Source organism: Leopardus geoffroyi, chromosome B2 (genome assembly GCF_018350155.1).
Source record: "Leopardus geoffroyi isolate Oge1 chromosome B2, O.geoffroyi_Oge1_pat1.0, whole genome shotgun sequence".
In the NCBI taxonomy this organism is placed as follows: Eukaryota; Metazoa; Chordata; class Mammalia; order Carnivora; family Felidae; genus Leopardus; species Leopardus geoffroyi.
Window position 1 is genome coordinate 94,523,754 of NC_059332.1, and position 16,553 is coordinate 94,540,306.

General features: G+C 37.2%; 1 protein-coding gene and 1 pseudogene across 7 annotated transcripts in view; both read right to left on the reverse strand.

Moving 5' to 3' along the window:
- Positions 1-5,621: 5,621 nt before the first annotated feature.
- Positions 5,622-7,981, reverse strand: LOC123609787 (annotated as a pseudogene).
- Positions 7,982-9,268: 1,287 nt separating this feature from the next.
- The window catches only part of HACE1 (HECT domain and ankyrin repeat containing E3 ubiquitin protein ligase 1), a 122,408-nt gene continuing 115,123 nt past the window's right edge, over positions 9,269-16,553 (reverse strand). For 6 of the 7 annotated variants that reach the window (XR_006717436.1, XM_045499156.1, XM_045499159.1 and 3 more), the window contains 2 exons: positions 10,558-10,671; positions 9,269-10,000 (listed from right to left, as the gene is read on the reverse strand). Coding sequence is in view for 5 of the 7 variants with exons in the window: in XM_045499156.1 (XP_045355112.1) it covers positions 9,898-10,000; positions 10,558-10,671 (217 nt within the window). In the remaining 2 variants the exon portion in view is untranslated. Of the gene's footprint in view, positions 10,001-10,557; positions 10,672-16,553 lie in introns of those variants that run through there. The other variant, XM_045499158.1, reaches the window with a different exon arrangement.

Here is a 16,553-nt window from a genome sequence, read left to right on the forward strand (position 1 = left end):
TATCTGCAAATAATTTTCTCTTTCCAATCCTGATAACTTTTACTTTATTTACAGCGTGGCATTAGTCAAACCTTCAGTATTATGTCAAATATTAACAGTGATATTGAGGATTCCTGTCTTGGAGCAGATCTTGATGAGAATAAAGTTTTCCCATTAATATGATATTTACTGTAGAATTTTTGGTATACAATGTGTCTTTATCAAATTAAGAAATTCTTTTAAATTCTGAATTTTGACAGTTTTTATCTAAAGGGATTGAACTTTATGAAATGCTTATTTCTACACTTATTGATGTAATCATACAAATTTTCACCCTTATTCCAATAATGTTCTGACCTCATGAATTGTTAAGATAATAAATGTTTGTGGTTTTAAGACACTAAATTTGGGTAGTTGGTTACAGCAGCAATAGAAAACTACATAAAATATGTAATTCTCATAATTTTACATCTCCTTTATAAATTGTAGCAGGGAGCAGTTAAGAAACTTGCCCAAGGTCACATAGCTGAGGAGTCAGGCTGGCTCATGGTTAAAAACCTATGTGATTTTTCAGATGTGACCATGGCAATTACAAAGGCTTTACCTGGCAAGCCTGGTGGGAGAAAGCTGCTGCCCCCCACCCAGACTTGGCACACAGCCAATGCATTGCAGTCTTAGAAGGCAGTTGCAGTCCACTCAGGCTCCCTGCTTACTCATGCTCTTCACATATTTGCATTCCTAGCCTGGTGTCTTCATCTCTGGGTCTCTTTATCTGAGGCCTGGGGCAGAAGCCTTCTTCAGGTGCTTCTGCTGAGTCTTCCTTTTGACGGGAAGAAGTGGAAACCCTGAAAACACTTTGTTCCACTGTGACTTTTCCCTGTGCTTTTCCACTCCTAACCTACCTCCTTCACCCTCCCCTCAACGATAGGGTCCATAAAATTGCTGCAGCCTTTAGTTCCAGCAACATCCGACATCTGTGCTGATATACCCAACCCTGGATTAGTGCATCTTTCCATGATGGAATGTGACAGGGGGCATCAGTGCCTCCTCCAGTTTTATACTCTCACAGGTACCATTGCAGCAGATTAAAGGCCTACCTCTTTCATTCTGAGTTTGTTGCATTAATTAGCTACTCTAACATCTGAAGCTCAGCCCGCTTTCCCAGCTGAGGTGAGCTCCTAACAGTTACCAGTGTGAAAGCTGAAATTCAAATCCAAGCAGTTCAGTCTAACCCTGTATTCCTAACCATAATGTGCTACTGCCTCCCCTTGTGTTAGAACACTCTAGTCCAATAGATGCTGGCGAGGATGTGGAGGAACGGGAACGCTCTTGCACTGTTGGTGGGAATGCAAACTGGTACAGCTGCTCTGGAAAACAGTGTGGAGGTTCCTCAAGAAATTAAAACTAGATCTACCCTATGACCCAGCAATAGCACTGCTAGGAATTTACCCAAGGGATACAGGAGTGCTGATGCATAGGGGCACTTGTACCCCAATGTTTATAGCAGCACTCTCAACAATAGCCAAATTATGGAAAGAACCTAAATGTCCATCAACTGACGAATGGATAAAGAAATTGTGGTTTATATACACATGGAATACTACGTGGCAATGAGAAAGAATGAAATATGGCCCTTTGTAGCAATGTGGATGGAACTGGAGAGTGTTATGTTAAGTGAAATAAGTCATACAGAGAAAGACAGATACCACATGTTTTCATTCTTATGTGGATCCTGAGAAACTTACCAGAAGACCATGGGGGAGGGGAAGGAAAAAAGAAAATAAAAAAAAGAAAGGTTAGAGAGGGAGGGAGCCAAAACATAAGAGACTCTTAAAAACTGAGAACTAACTGAGGGTTGATGGGGGGGTGGGAGGGAGGGTGAGGGGTATTGAGGAGGGCACCTGTTGGGATGAGCACTGGGTGTTGTATGGAAACCAATTTGGCAATAAATTTCATATTTAAAAAAAAAAGAACACTCTAGTCCAAAGAACTTATCATGGTGACTTAGGACAATAGAAGTTGACTAAGGTGTACTAAACAGGTAAACTCAACAAGAGTTGGTAATGGGTCAGATGTAGAAGGTGAGAAAAAGGGAAGAATAAAGGATGACTTTTTGGTCTTCAACTTAGAGCAATGAGGTAGATGCTGGTGCCCATTTGCTGAGACAGGAAAGATTGGGATGGGGTGATAGGTGGCAGGGGGACAATGGAGAAACAAGAGACCATCTCTGGATATATTTAAGGTTTCAGATTCTTTTTTTTTTTTTTTTTTTTTTTAATTTTTTTTTTTTCAACGTTTATTTATTTTGGGGACAGAGAGAGACAGAGCATGAACGGGGGAAGGACAGAGAGAGAGGGAGACACAGAATCGGAAACAGGCTCCAGGCTCTGAGCCATCAGCCCAGAGCCCGACGCGGGGCTCGAACTCACGGACCGCGAGATCGTGACCTGGCTGAAGTCGGACGCTTAACCGACTGCGCCACCCAGGCGCCCCAGGTTTCAGATTCTTAATAAACACCCAAGTGAAGATGTCAGGTAGGCCACTGGATATGGAATTTTGGAATTTGAATGAGTATTACTTTTTTTTTTTTACAGTTTTACTTTTTTTTTCTATGTCTAGATATTAGGAAAAGAGAAATACTGTATTAGAGAATACTGTGCAGATACCAACTTAAGCACTCCTCCCCACTCATACAGTAAGCTTTCAGAAAGAATCAGATATTTACACTCTTCTGAGAAAAATATAGAGCCATCTTCAAATATGGTTGGTATATGGACACAACAGTCTCCAAATTATGAAAACTACCAGATCAGAATTCTCAAGGAATGACTAGAATCTAGAACTGAGCAAGCTAATAATTCACTAATTAAAAATCTGAGAACCCAGTGACTGCCACACATTAGCCTAGTTGTTGCAATTTTATCATTTTTAACCTGATGTTCAGTTTTGTCCAGTCAACAGGGTGAACAATTTATTTGTCTCCATATCTAGAGAGCAACTTAGTAATTCAGTTAGGCCAAATATTTGAAGCTACCTTGGATACTCAGTTTATGTTAAACCCTTCTTCCCCTATACAAATACATTTCTGTAGCTGGTTTTTATACTTAATCATATGCTACACTGCACAGTTTTAAAATCTGTTTCAAATATGCCTTCCATCTGCCCAACCCAATTTCATTTCCTTTGAGGGTAGGGACCGTGACCCAGTCCCTAAACCAATGTTGAATACTTTTAAGGGAAATTTGTTGATTTGGAAAGTTGTCTCCACTAACTGCATATCCAGCACTCACCTAGGATGACTCACTCTCCATTTCACTCAACTAGACTCAATTCACTCACACAAGTATACAGTAATAGTCGTCATAGTCTCGGTTTATGGTTTTAATGGTATTGCAACATTAGATTCACAACATATTTCCAAGCACCAAGTATGCTTGAAATTGAACATTTTTATAAAGATAATAAAACTTAATGACTACCCATGATCTATGATCTGACAATACATCTGTTCTTTTTCATCCTGAGATGGTAAAATACCTACCCTAGCTCATTGTGGCACAGTGGGAGAGAAGAAATATAGTCCTATTAATCACTCTTAACTATCAGCTTATTAAGTTATAGTTTCCCAACAGGCTTGTCTTACATGATTGTTAATAGGCTGCAGGTGTTTTTCTAAAAGAGTCTTTTTACAATGCAGTTATGTCATAAAAGAGACAGCATGGAGTAAAAGAAAAACTGGTGGACTAAGAATCAGAAAATCTAGGTTTTAAATTCTAGTAGTAAAGTAGCCCTGAGACATTAAGCCAGTCACCACCTCTCTGATCTCCACAATTTTCTCATCTGCAAAATGAGAGGACTTACTATAAATTTTAAGAATGGATTTATGACATTTATACCAGATCAGTAGGCAGGTAATCATAGCCCAGGACCTAAGAATTTCTTTCATAAAGGACATTTAAAAAAAAAAATCTCTCCACATTAAAATAGCTTACGCCAAAGTGTAAAATTGAGATTTGTTACTATTGTTAACTTTTAAAGTAAATTTTGTTACCTAACAACTGAGGATATGCACAGGAATAGAGGAACATGTTTCACATGAAAAAAAAAAAAAAAAAGTGACTATTGACACATGTTAATATGCCTAAATCGTCCTGAAAACAACCACAAGTTTACTATTAGCTAGAAACTCACTCATAGAGACAGCTATTATAGATACATTTTGCAATTGATGAAAGGGTTGCATTCCAAAAGCTTGTAAGTCCCTTTTTGGAAAACTTTGTAAATGGAAGCGAGGTTTCTAGTTTAACCCATAAGAGCATAAATAATTGTTGATATACCTGAACTATATAGTATTAAATGCTCAACTTATATATAGGTCCTGAGAATGGGGCTTGGGTGATATTGATGAGTCTCCTCCCCTGTTCTTGGAAAGACTGGAAGTAAGCAATGATTAAAATTGATTTACCTTTATCACACCCTTCTACCTCTCTAACTTTTTACACTCTGATAGAGCACACAGCCCTAATCATGCTGCTGAAACAATCCTATCCAGTCCTACCTACCATCAGTTTCAACAGCACTTCCTTGAACCTTTAAATAGTAATTTCACAACTGTGAAGCAGTTGATGGATATTTCAACAAATAACCCAGAAAATATTACCACTCCTAAAGTAGAACTAGTGTTGAAAGAGACTGTTACTTATACAAGCAAAAATATTAGAATATTTAAAATATTAAAACTTATACAAGCAAAAATATGAGAAACCTCTTAAAAATTTTAGAGATGGTCAAATAAATTATGATATATTAATACAATAGACTATTATGCCAACGTTTAAAAAATGTTGACAAGTTGTAATGACATGGCAATTGTATAAAATAAAATGATAAATAAGTAAAAATGATACGTGCTATGTTCTTTATGAACTCAATTATTGAAAAAATGTATTAAGACTAGGAGCTAATAAAATTGTTGGGTAGACAACTTGTAATTTATGGCTTTTCCCAAGTGAGTACATGAATCCATGCTTTCCAGATTTTCCCATACCAGTAAGTGCTATTAAAAAAAAAAAAGAAAGAAGGAAAATCAAGGGAAAAAGTATAAATTCAAATAAATCTCTAATAGGTAGAATTTTAGAGAGCTATAAACAGTGCTAATTAACAGGGAACGTGGAAATAGAGTTTTGTGAGCAAAAGAGCATTCCTTTGTTTGCAAAAGAGTTTAATTAGGAAACGTGTGTGTGTGTGTGTGTGTGTGTGTGTGTGTGTGTGTGTGTGTGTCTTAATTGAAAGTCCCTTACTGGTCCTGCTCCCATAAGTGGCTGTCACCCAAGGAAAAGGGGAGGGGAACCAGGTGGTCAAGGAGGGGTCATCCCAACATTCCATTTACACAGAACTAAATAGACAAGCACAGAGTCACTACTGAGGTTAGAAGTTGGCAGCATGGGGGGCACCTGGGTGGCGCAGTCAGTTAAGCGGCCGATTTCGGCTCAGGTCATGATCTCACGGTCCGTGAGTTCGAGCCCCGCGTCAGGCTCTGTGCTGACAGCTCAGAGCCTGGAGCCTGTTTCAGATGCTGTGTCTCCCTCTCTCTGACCCTCCCCCCCCCCATTCATGCTGTCTCAAAAATAAACGTTAAAAAAAAAAAAGTTGGCAGCATGGGAAGAGGATAGAACAGGTGGGGAATTGGGAGTTCCATTAAAAAATCTCAGCCCCCTCCCAAACTGGGGTGCCTTGGAGGAACTTGGTCTGCTTCAACCCAAGAGGAATCAGAAGATCAAAGACGGTTTGGGAAGACCATAACTGTCAGGGATCGAGGGAGGAAGAAGGTCCAGGAGGTGAGGGGACTGTTTGGCAACTGGGCTGAAGAGATTGCCATTCCCTTGCTGGGATCCCCCAGGCCCTCAGGTCTGGCAGGACAGAGGCAGCCTGCAACACCCATGGGCATGTCTGGGGCTGCCAGATTCTCCAGGCAGGGGGCTTTCAAAGGCTTGCCCTCCCGGGAGATGTCAGCACTGCCCCCCAGCTTCTCTGCCAGGGGGCAGGGGTCCTCGACCTCCTCATAGCAGTTTACTTCTAATTCATGCTTGATCTCCATCAGCTTCTTCCTGGTGGCGTCCTTGGAGCTGACACTGATCATTTTACTCTTAAGGGGTGCACACAGGTGCACACCAAGTCTTAATCTTGGTCTCCTTGGTCTCAAAGGTTGTGTCATAGAGGGCATAGCAGCTGTCCTTGTCTGGGAGCATCTTGACAAAGGTGGCATGGGGTCTACAGTCTGGCCCACATCAACTGCCAGAATCTCCTTGCCCTCCTCCAGGATGATGTTCTTCTTGTCCTCGCCCAGGCAGAGGAGTACTGCCTCCTCTGGTGCTGGGGGCTTATGCACCTACCTTCATGTCACTGAACACTTTGATGACACCCTCAGAGACCACCACAGTGGAGGCCATGTTTCTAGAAGCAAAAGGGTGATAGCAAGGAGAGTCAGAAGAGAGGAGAGCCACTGGCACTGCCAGGATCTGACTGAAGGAGACTTATTTTAAATTAATCACATTATAAAACGGTAAGTTTTGTGGTTATAAAATATCACTTACTGCTATTGTTGTGGATTTTATAGATCCAATAAAACCTATTACTGATACTTGCTTTCCTTGATTAAAGATACTAGACATTTCTTTTTATATATACCACATAGAAAATAACACAGGCATGTGATTTAGACAAACAGGAAAAAAAGGTTATACAATGAAGGAGTCTTCATCCCATCTTACAATGCTTTCCCACCTAGAGCAATAATCCATGGCCCAGAAATTGTTTCTGTGTAAAACTATCCCGTGTAAATTGTATTTATATGCTAATCACTCTTCTATACATCTTACCTCATTTAACATACCTTAGAAACATTTACGTACCAGTATTATACATGTATAAATCCATCTTATTCTTAGCAAATACTACTTAATATTCTCCTGGATGGCTGTAATTTATTAGGAACCCTTTACTAATGGACATTTACTGACAGACATTTAAATTATTTCCAGTTTACCTTTATAACAAGGCTTCAGGGAACATTCTTACATAAATATCTTTATGTACATGAACAAGATTACCTATGAGATAAATTCTTAGAATTGTTGAGTGAAAGAGTATATGTATATTTAAGAAATCTGATATTGCCAAATTGCCTTCCAAAGAATTTATACCAATTTACACTGCAGGGGAACATTTCCGATCATGACAGATTCCTTAAAGAAAACTCCAATGCTATCAATGGCCAGGAGGGTAACATGAATTAGTAAGGCAGGCTGGAGTAAGAAAATGGTCAACTGAAGAGCATATTCAGTCAATGAAAGAAGCAGCTTCAAGCCTACTATGCCTTCTAGAAATCTATGCCTAATATTGTTATTCCCTTGATGTCTCAAAAGCCTGAAATCTAGACTTATGCATGAAATCTCTAGATTTTTAAAATGTTGACAACTCATTAAATTTCTAGAATCGGCAAGACAGACAAAACTGTGAGTGGCAATCATGTTCTGGGGCTCCAAACTGTGGCCTATGCTTTAAAGCCTTAATTTCCACCTCCACATCCAACAAAGACTGTCATGGCTTTACTTGGTGTGTAGTGTACAGTTTCAAAGCTGAGATTTCCTTAGATCCCATTTTGGTTTTAGATGAACAAGAAGATTTTATTAACAACATGGTCACTATTCCCTCAAAGTATTTGAACAACTTAATCTACTCTTGCCCAGATGTTTTTATTAATCAGTTTCCTACATTAGGGTCCTTTGCCCTACATGATGCTTCCTTTAGAGTGCTGTGTTCCTCTGTTTTCTTTGTTATATGGAACTACAACATGTATTAAAGGTTGAGTCATTTTCCTGTTAATCTTTTACCCAAAGGAGTTGAAAATCTCTAGTCATTTTTCTAAACTACTTTTCATTCAACATATCCGTCTACTTACAGAAGAAATTATGGGAATAGAGTATATTAAAAAGACCTGCTGCCTCTTGCTTATTTTCAATCCACATAAAATATTTTATATAATAACTACATTCTTATAGTCAAAAATAAAGACAATATAAAAATATAAACCCTGAAATCACTAAATCTGTATCAAAAAATATTCAAATTCAGGGATAAAATACCATTAGATTTTTAATATTATCTCTTCTACATAAATAGTTGCAAAAGAACCAATCTGACAAAGCCAATATATTATATGATTATTAATGGAAATGAGTATTTGTAAAAATTATAATTATAAGCAATATAATTTTAATTATTTTTTAAGTTTATTTATTTTTGACAGAGATAGAGTGTGAGCATGAGCTGGGGAGGGGCAGAGAGAGAGGGAGACACAGAATCCGAAGCAAGCTCCAGGCTCTGAGCTGTCAGCACAGAGCCTGACACGGGGGTCCAACTCACAAACCGTGAGATCATGACCTGGGCCGAAGTCAAATGCTTAACTGACTGGGCCACCCAGGCACCCCATAAGCAATGTAATTTTAAAGAGGTCAGTTATCTATTTGAAAACTCAGAAGGCAATGACCTCTTACACAGATGAATTTTGAAAATCAAAATTTTTAAATTAACTTTATTTATTGTAAATAAGCATGTGAGTCTTAATTTTAAAACTAATTATAATTTTTAAAGAATTTCTAGTTTTAAAATTAATCTGGTGAGAGACTACACACACACACACACACACACACCCCTACAGTAACAAAAGAAAACCAAGACATATATTAAAGAAGCTTTATAATGTAGCGAAGTTTTCAATGTATACTGAAAACATGAGCGAAGCTGTTCATATGAGAAAATCTGCATGAGTCATTTTACCAACATTGATGCCAGTAGACAGTGTACTTTGAGTTTCCAAAGGCAAAGTTCTAAAGATTCTACAAAGGCAAAGTTCTACAGATTCCTCTTTTAGCACTTCTAAATATGTGAGTGTTCTATGCTGTGACTACTCAAGTGTACCTTTTCAAAAGAAAACTCATAAGATCACCTTTCAAAGCCCAAAGCTCTGTATTAGGCATATGTCACTTGAACTCAACATTTTAACCATGAGAAACAAATAAGAAGTTCAAAATTACAAATTTAAATTGTAATCTGCACACTGGATTACTTCTTCCGATGTATCATCAGAACTCAGAGATAAAACAAAAGTAATGATGTGGTAAAATATTATATTTAATTTTACCTAAAATATAAATTAAAATAGGGCATAAGAAAAACGTTGAGACCATAATACATATATGGAAAAGTGACCACTGAAAGATGCAAATAATTCATACAATATAAGCTTTAATATATAAATTAAATGTCATTTCATCAGCTGTTAGTCACATCAGTCTAAACTTTATATATTAAAATATTAAAAAGCTAAAAAACATCATTGCAATATAGATTCAATATGGGAAAATACATATTTGTGGCTTTATACACAATCTAAATTAATCCATTCTATACAATAGTTTTCCAAAATATAAACGGCACTTTACATGCAATAGAATATACCAGGCTGGATGTCCTAATATAATTTAATATATAGGAAAATAAAGAGAAAACACCCTTTTAACAAGACAGGTACATAGTGTAGGTGGAATGTAGAATACGGTTTTGCCTTGACACAATCTTGGATACGAGTAAAGAAATATGAAAAAGGACAGTTTCTACTACTTTCAATTAGCATTTTTTAAATTGAAGACTACTGTGATTTTATATTTTCTAATTGTATCACAAAGAGAAAACAAAAAAAGGAAGCAGGGAGAGGAGGGTAGAAAGCGTCATCCTTTATGAATTTTAAACATCACCCCTGCCTGTGGGCTGCATTTAGGCTCCTTTTCTGTTGACAGTTTCCTAAATTATTTCTGCCACTTGGAATTGCGCATCAGTAATCAGATGAATTTTCCAGACTTAAGCCATTGTGTAACCATAGCTGCCACAGTGTAGTGCCACAAGAAGTCTGTCCTTGAGTATTTCTTTACTTGGGTATTCAGGTAACTTGAGCATGTTGATGCTTTAAAAGAAAAATATACCACCATTAAATAGGAAATCTATGAAATTTCTGATTGTTTTGTCTAGCAGTGAAAACACTACTCAAAATTAACATAAAACCACCCTCTAAATTTGCATTCAAATTGGAAAACCCTGAAGAAGTATTTAAAAAGACCAAAAAAAACAAAAAACAAAAAACAAAACTGCTGCATTGCAGTTTCCTTTAGCATGCAAATGTAGTGAAAGAAAATAAGTTCCTTTCAGCCTAAAATAAATAAGCAATAAAGGAATTTAGTTTGAAGTGATGGTGTAACTCAGTGATACTTATGACAGGATAACTTCAGTGATATGTGAACTACATTTAATTAAATTATAGGTAGTTTCCCCAAATATTTTCCCTAGCACAAAAGGGAGAGGCAAGGAATTATGTTGGTACTTATTTATCAGCGATTCCAAAATGATGAAAGAGATTATTGTTGAAGTTTTCTTCTCAATGCAGCAGTACAATAGTTAGACCTTTAATTATTCAAAATTAATCAAAAACAATTCACAGCATTTAAAAAAACCAATTTAACATACCAGGTGCTTGAAGTTGGTAGGAGATTTGGAGTATATGGCACAGCAGCAATTGTAAAGTTTTGCAGTCCACTTCCACCCATGATATTAGCAAATCCACCATGTGGGACCCTGGAACTAAGAGTTCATATCTTAATAAACTAATCATGCAAGGAAAACCTTTGTGATACATATATTTCAACTGATCAGTTAGGGTAAGAATATATTCAACTCTAGGATACTGACCAGGTAACATTTCTGGTTCTGCAAAACTCCAACTCATTATTAAAAGGTGCTTCATGGCCAGTTAGCAAGCTTCCATGGAGACAGTCCCGGAAATTTCTATAAGCCATACTATGCTTTCAATTGGCCATAGCACATACCTCTACTATTGTACATAATGTCTCCCTACTAAACTGGGACTAATTTGAGGACCCAAATGTGTCATGTTTATATGACCCTGGGGTTAGCAAAATGACTGGCATCTAATTAGATATTTGTTGAATACATGAATGTTTGCTTGATTAATTCAAGCAATAGAGAGGCTCTTAGAAATAATCCAAATGATTTCCCTATTTGTGAAAAATATCTAGGGTCTGATGGAGTTAAAAGCAGGCCACCCCAAAATATGCCACTTTGGCACACTGATTATTTTGAATTAAAGTTACTTAAAAACAACCAGTGCAAAAAGGACACTCTAACGTTCCCCTGTCTCCCTGAAAACAGGAAATAATTCTCACTTGTGAGAGGTACTCTCCCTGTACCAGGAGGTAAAGAAACATCCTATGACCAGAGATAGGGAATTCAGGGCTGTGAAGGTGTAGAAATAAACCTCATTACTTCTTCATCAATTTACTATCCCAAGCACAAACTCCTTTGTCTTTTTTTTAAATATATATAATTTATTGTCAAGTTGGCTAACATACATATGTGTATATACAGTGTGCTCTTGGTTTTGGGGGTAGATTCCTGTGATTCATCACTTACATATAATACCCAGTGCTCATCCCAACAAGTGTCCTCTTCAATGCCCATCACCCATTCCCCCCAAACCCCCATCAACCCTCAGTTTATTCTCTGTATTTAAGAGTCTCTTCTTTGTCTTTTCAATTCCTCAAACATTTATTGTCTCTTTGGTCTAAAAGGTGTAAAACCTGCCTACTTTGGTCACTTCTCTGAGACTCCTTTTTCTATGACCTCCAAAACATGTGAATTAAATTTGTTTCCCTCCCACCATTGATCTGTGTATATCAATTTAATTCTTAGGCCAAGCAGAATAACTTTGAGTGGTAAAAGTAAATTTTTCCTTCCTAATAGGTCAAAGTGATGAGGAAGCATGGGGTAAGCTGAGGGCAAAATACAGCTGGAACACCCCCCAGCCAGGTGGAATACGAGTGATATTCCTCGAACACTCCTGGCCACCCAAGAACAAAGGTTTAGGTGCTTGCCATGGTAATGTGAGAAACTAAGGCAAATGAGAAATTAAATTCTCTTACTGCCTATGCCCATTGACAAGTCCTTGAAACCAGCAGGGTGACCTCCCTCTAGGAGCTCAGCTGCCTGAAAGGATGACACTTTGCTAGGGGCAAAAGAGAGTCTTAGCTAAACATTGTCCCAACCTGGAGGATCCTTTAAGTCTACTTCCTTTATCTTAATTGCCCTAAGAGAGATGCTGGCAATCATACTCCAAGCTTATAGCCCCCCACCCCATATACAACTGAAGGGTCTCATGACTGAGGTTTTATTAAATGGTAATAAATGGTGTTTCCCTAGCAACAGCTAGTCCCTTGAGGTCCTAGAAACCTTGCTTCCAAAATACCTTAGAGGTTTACTCTATCCCTGAGCCCCTCTCCCAACCTGAGGATATATATTGAGTTACCGTCAGGACCCCAGTGCAACTCTTCCTGCCCACAGGTATTGTCCCAGGGCTTTAATAACATCAGCTTTTTGCACCAAAAACATCTTCAAGATTCTTTCTTGGCTGTCTGCTCTGGACCACCCCACCATCACCCCAAAACTTCATCAAAAGGGTTTTGGGTTTCACAGTAGGAAAACTAGAATATTCTTTACATTTCTGTTCCAAAGATTCAGAATATCAGACGTATTTATTTTCTAATGTCACCTAACATAACAACATCAGATTCAAATTGGAAAACCCTAACGAAATGCATAAACAGTACTAGAAAATTTAATCTTGAATACATGGCCATAGAGAATGTAATTACAACTTCCTAAATTCTATTGTTTACATTTGAAAGACAATTAGTATTTCAAATTAGCCTTTGATGTATCATGATTAGACAATCTGATCCTGTAAAACACTTTGTTAGTTTTTTGTTTAAAAAAACTTTTTTAATGTTTCTTTAGTTTTGAGAGAGAGAAAGAGACCGAGGCAGAGACAGAAAGACAGAATGTGAGTGGGGGAATGGCAGAGAGAGGGAGACAATCTGAAGCAGGCTCCAGGCTCCAGGCTCTGAGCTGTGAGTACAGAGCCTGAAAGGGCTCAAACCAACAAACCGTGAGATCATGAGCTGAGGTGAAGTTGGACCCAGGCAACCCAACACTTTGTCATTTTAAAAATGAGATGCTGTAGTGCTTTTAGATAAATAAGAATGATGACAAAGAAATATTTAAGGTACAGGTAATTAAATGCATAGGCAGAAGTCTGACTAGTATTAAAAATGTTTTTTAGGGGTGTCTGGGTGGCTCAGTCGGTTAAGCATCTAACTTTGGCTTGGGTCATGATCTCATGGTTCATAAATTTGAGCCCCACATCATGATCTCTGCTGTCAGCACAGAGCCCACTTTAGATCCTCTGTCCCTGGCTCTGTGCCTCTCCCCCACTTGTACTCTCTCTAGGTCTCTCTCAAAATAAATAAATAAACTTAAAAAAAATTGTTTAAAAAATGTTTTCTAACATTGGATCCTGAGTACAAAGCATAATTCAGTTTATTAAAGACAAAAAAAAGACCAAAAAAACCCCCAACTTGTTGAATCTCAAATAGCCAAAATAATCGAAAAAGAAGAACAAAGTCAGAGGTTTCACAGTTCCTGATCTCAAAACTTAAACTATAGAGCAATGGTTATCAGAACAATGTGTTACTGGCATAAAGACAAACATACAGAAATAGAATAGACAACCCCAAAATAAACCCTTGCATATATGGCCAAATGCTTTTCAACTAGTCAACTGGGAAAGGACAGTCTTTTCAACAAATTATGTTGGGAAAACTGTATATCCACTACCAAAAAATGAAGTTCAATTCTCACCTAATACTATACACAAAAATGAATTCAAAATGAATGAAAGATGAAAACATGAACCAAAACCACAAAATTTTTGGAAGAAAATAAAGAGGAAGAGCTTCACAACACTGGATTTGGCAATGATTTCTTGGATTTGACATCAAAAGCACAAACAAGAAAAGAAAAATAAGTTGGATTTCATCAAAATTAAAAACTTATCCACCAAAGGACACCATCAACACAGTGAGAAGGTACCCATAGAGTGGGAGAATATATTTTCAAATCATAAAACTCATAAGGAATTGATATCCAGAAAAATAAACAGAACTTCTAAACAACTCAATGAAAAACAATAAAAATCCAATTTAAAAATAGGGAAAGGACTCGAATAGACATTTCTCCAAAGAAGATATACAAATGGCTTATAAGAATATGAAAAGATGCTCGATCAACATTACTAGTATTAGGGAAATGAAAACCAAAACCATAATCAGATATCATTTCATACACATTAGGATGACCATTTTAAAGAAAAAACACAAAAATGAAAAAAAAAAACCCACAAAAAGAACAAGCATTGGAAAGGATATGCAGAAAATGGAATCCTTATGCACTGCTGGTGGGAATGTAAAATTTACATCAGCTGTAGAAAACAGCATGGCTGTTTCTCAAAAAATAAAGATAGAATTACAATTTGTAGCCCAAAGTATTGAAAACAGAGACTGAAAAAGATTATTTGCACATCCATGTTGACAGCAGCATTATTCATGAAAGCCAAAAGGTGGAAGCAACTCAAGTGATCATCCATGGATGAAGGGGTAAGCAAAATGCGGTATACACATACACTGGAATATTATTCAGCCCTAAAAAGGACAGAAGTTCTGACATATGATCCAATGTAGATGAACCCTGAGGACACAATGCTGAGTGAAATAAGCCAGTCACAAAAGGACAAATGATGTATGGTTCCGTTTATATGAAGTACCTACAGTAATCAAATTCATAGAGATAGAAAACAGAATGGTGGTTGCCTAGGGTGGCAGGGAAGGAGTATGAAGAATTAGTGTGTAACTGGTAGAGTCTCAGCTGAAAAGGATAAAGTTGGGGAGTTGGATGGTGGTGATGATTGCACAATATGAATGCACTTACTGTCACGGAACTGTATACTTAAATGGTTACAACGTTAAGTTATATTATGTATTTTCTGTCATATACACTATAAAAAACTATGAATTTGCACCAGGATTTTATTTGAAGTTATAAATGATATGTATACATTGACAGGGGAAAAATAACAATCTAATATAAATAAATATCTAAGAATAGTTTCCTTTTATACCTGGGAAGTCATGTGGTTGCGATTAAATGCTTTACTGATGAAATGCCTTAGCTTACCTTAGAAATCCAAGTGAATACTAAAACATTCCTGAATATTTTATATTCCTGGACTGTATCTTGTTAGAAAATACTAATGCATGAGCAATTTCTACTTAGGGCAAAAGAATAGCTAAAGAAACTTGGACTGAAATAAAATTCAACACTAATCTATGCATATTAACCTCTGCTTGAAAAATCAACAAATGCATCCAAAAATGAAAAGGGATAAGAAGCCAAGCTGTTCTCAATTTCCTGTAGAGGCAGAATTTATAAAAGTAAGTTCCAAATAGGCAAGGAAGAAGTCAAACTTTCACTATTCACAGACAGCATAATGCTCTATGTAGAAAACCCAAAAGAATCCACCAAAAAATTGCTAGAACTGACACACAAGTTCAGGAAATTTGCAAGATACAAAATCAACATACAGATATCTGCTGCATTTCTATACACCAATAATGAAGAAGCATAAAGAGAAATCAAGGAATTGATCCCATTTACAACTGCCCCCCAAAAACCATAAGATACCTAGGAATAAACCTACCTAAAGAGGTAAAAGATCTGTACTCTGAAAACTATAGAACACTTATGAAAGTAACTGAAGATGACACAGGGAATAGAAAAACATTCCATGCTCATGGACTGGAAGAACAAATACTGTTAAAATGTCTACTCTACCCAAAGCAATCTTCCCAATTTAATGCAATGCGATCCCTATCGAAATACCACCAGCATTTTTCAGAGAGCTAGAACAAACAAAAATTTGTACGGAACCACAAAAGCCCCCGAATAGCCAAAGAATCTTGAAAAAGTGAAGCAAAGCTGGAGACATCACAATTCCAGGCTGGCACAAAAACAGATACATAGATCAATGGAATAGAATAGAAAACCCAGAAATTGACCCACAACTTTATGCTCAACCAACCTTCAACAAAGCAGGAAACAATATCCAATGGAAAAAAAAGACAGTCTTTTCAATAAGTAGTGTTGGGAAAACTGGACAGCAACAAGCAGAAGAATGAAACTGGACCACTTTTTTACACCATATACAGAAATAAATTCAAAATGGATGAAAGACCTACATGTGAGACAGGAAACCATCAACTCCTAGAGGAGAACAGAGGTAGCAACCTCTTTGACATCAGCTGAATAACTTCTTACTAGATGCATTGCTGGAGGCAAGGGAAACAAAAGCAAACTACTGGGACTTCAAGATAAAAAGCTTCTGCACAGTGAAAGAAACAATCAACAAAACTAAAAGGCAGCCTACAGAATGGGAGAAGGTATTTGTAAATGGCATCTGATAAAGGTTAGTATCCAAAATCAATAAAGAACTTATCAAACCCAATACCCAAAAAACACTTAATCCAGTTAAGAAACGGGCAGAAGACATAAATAGA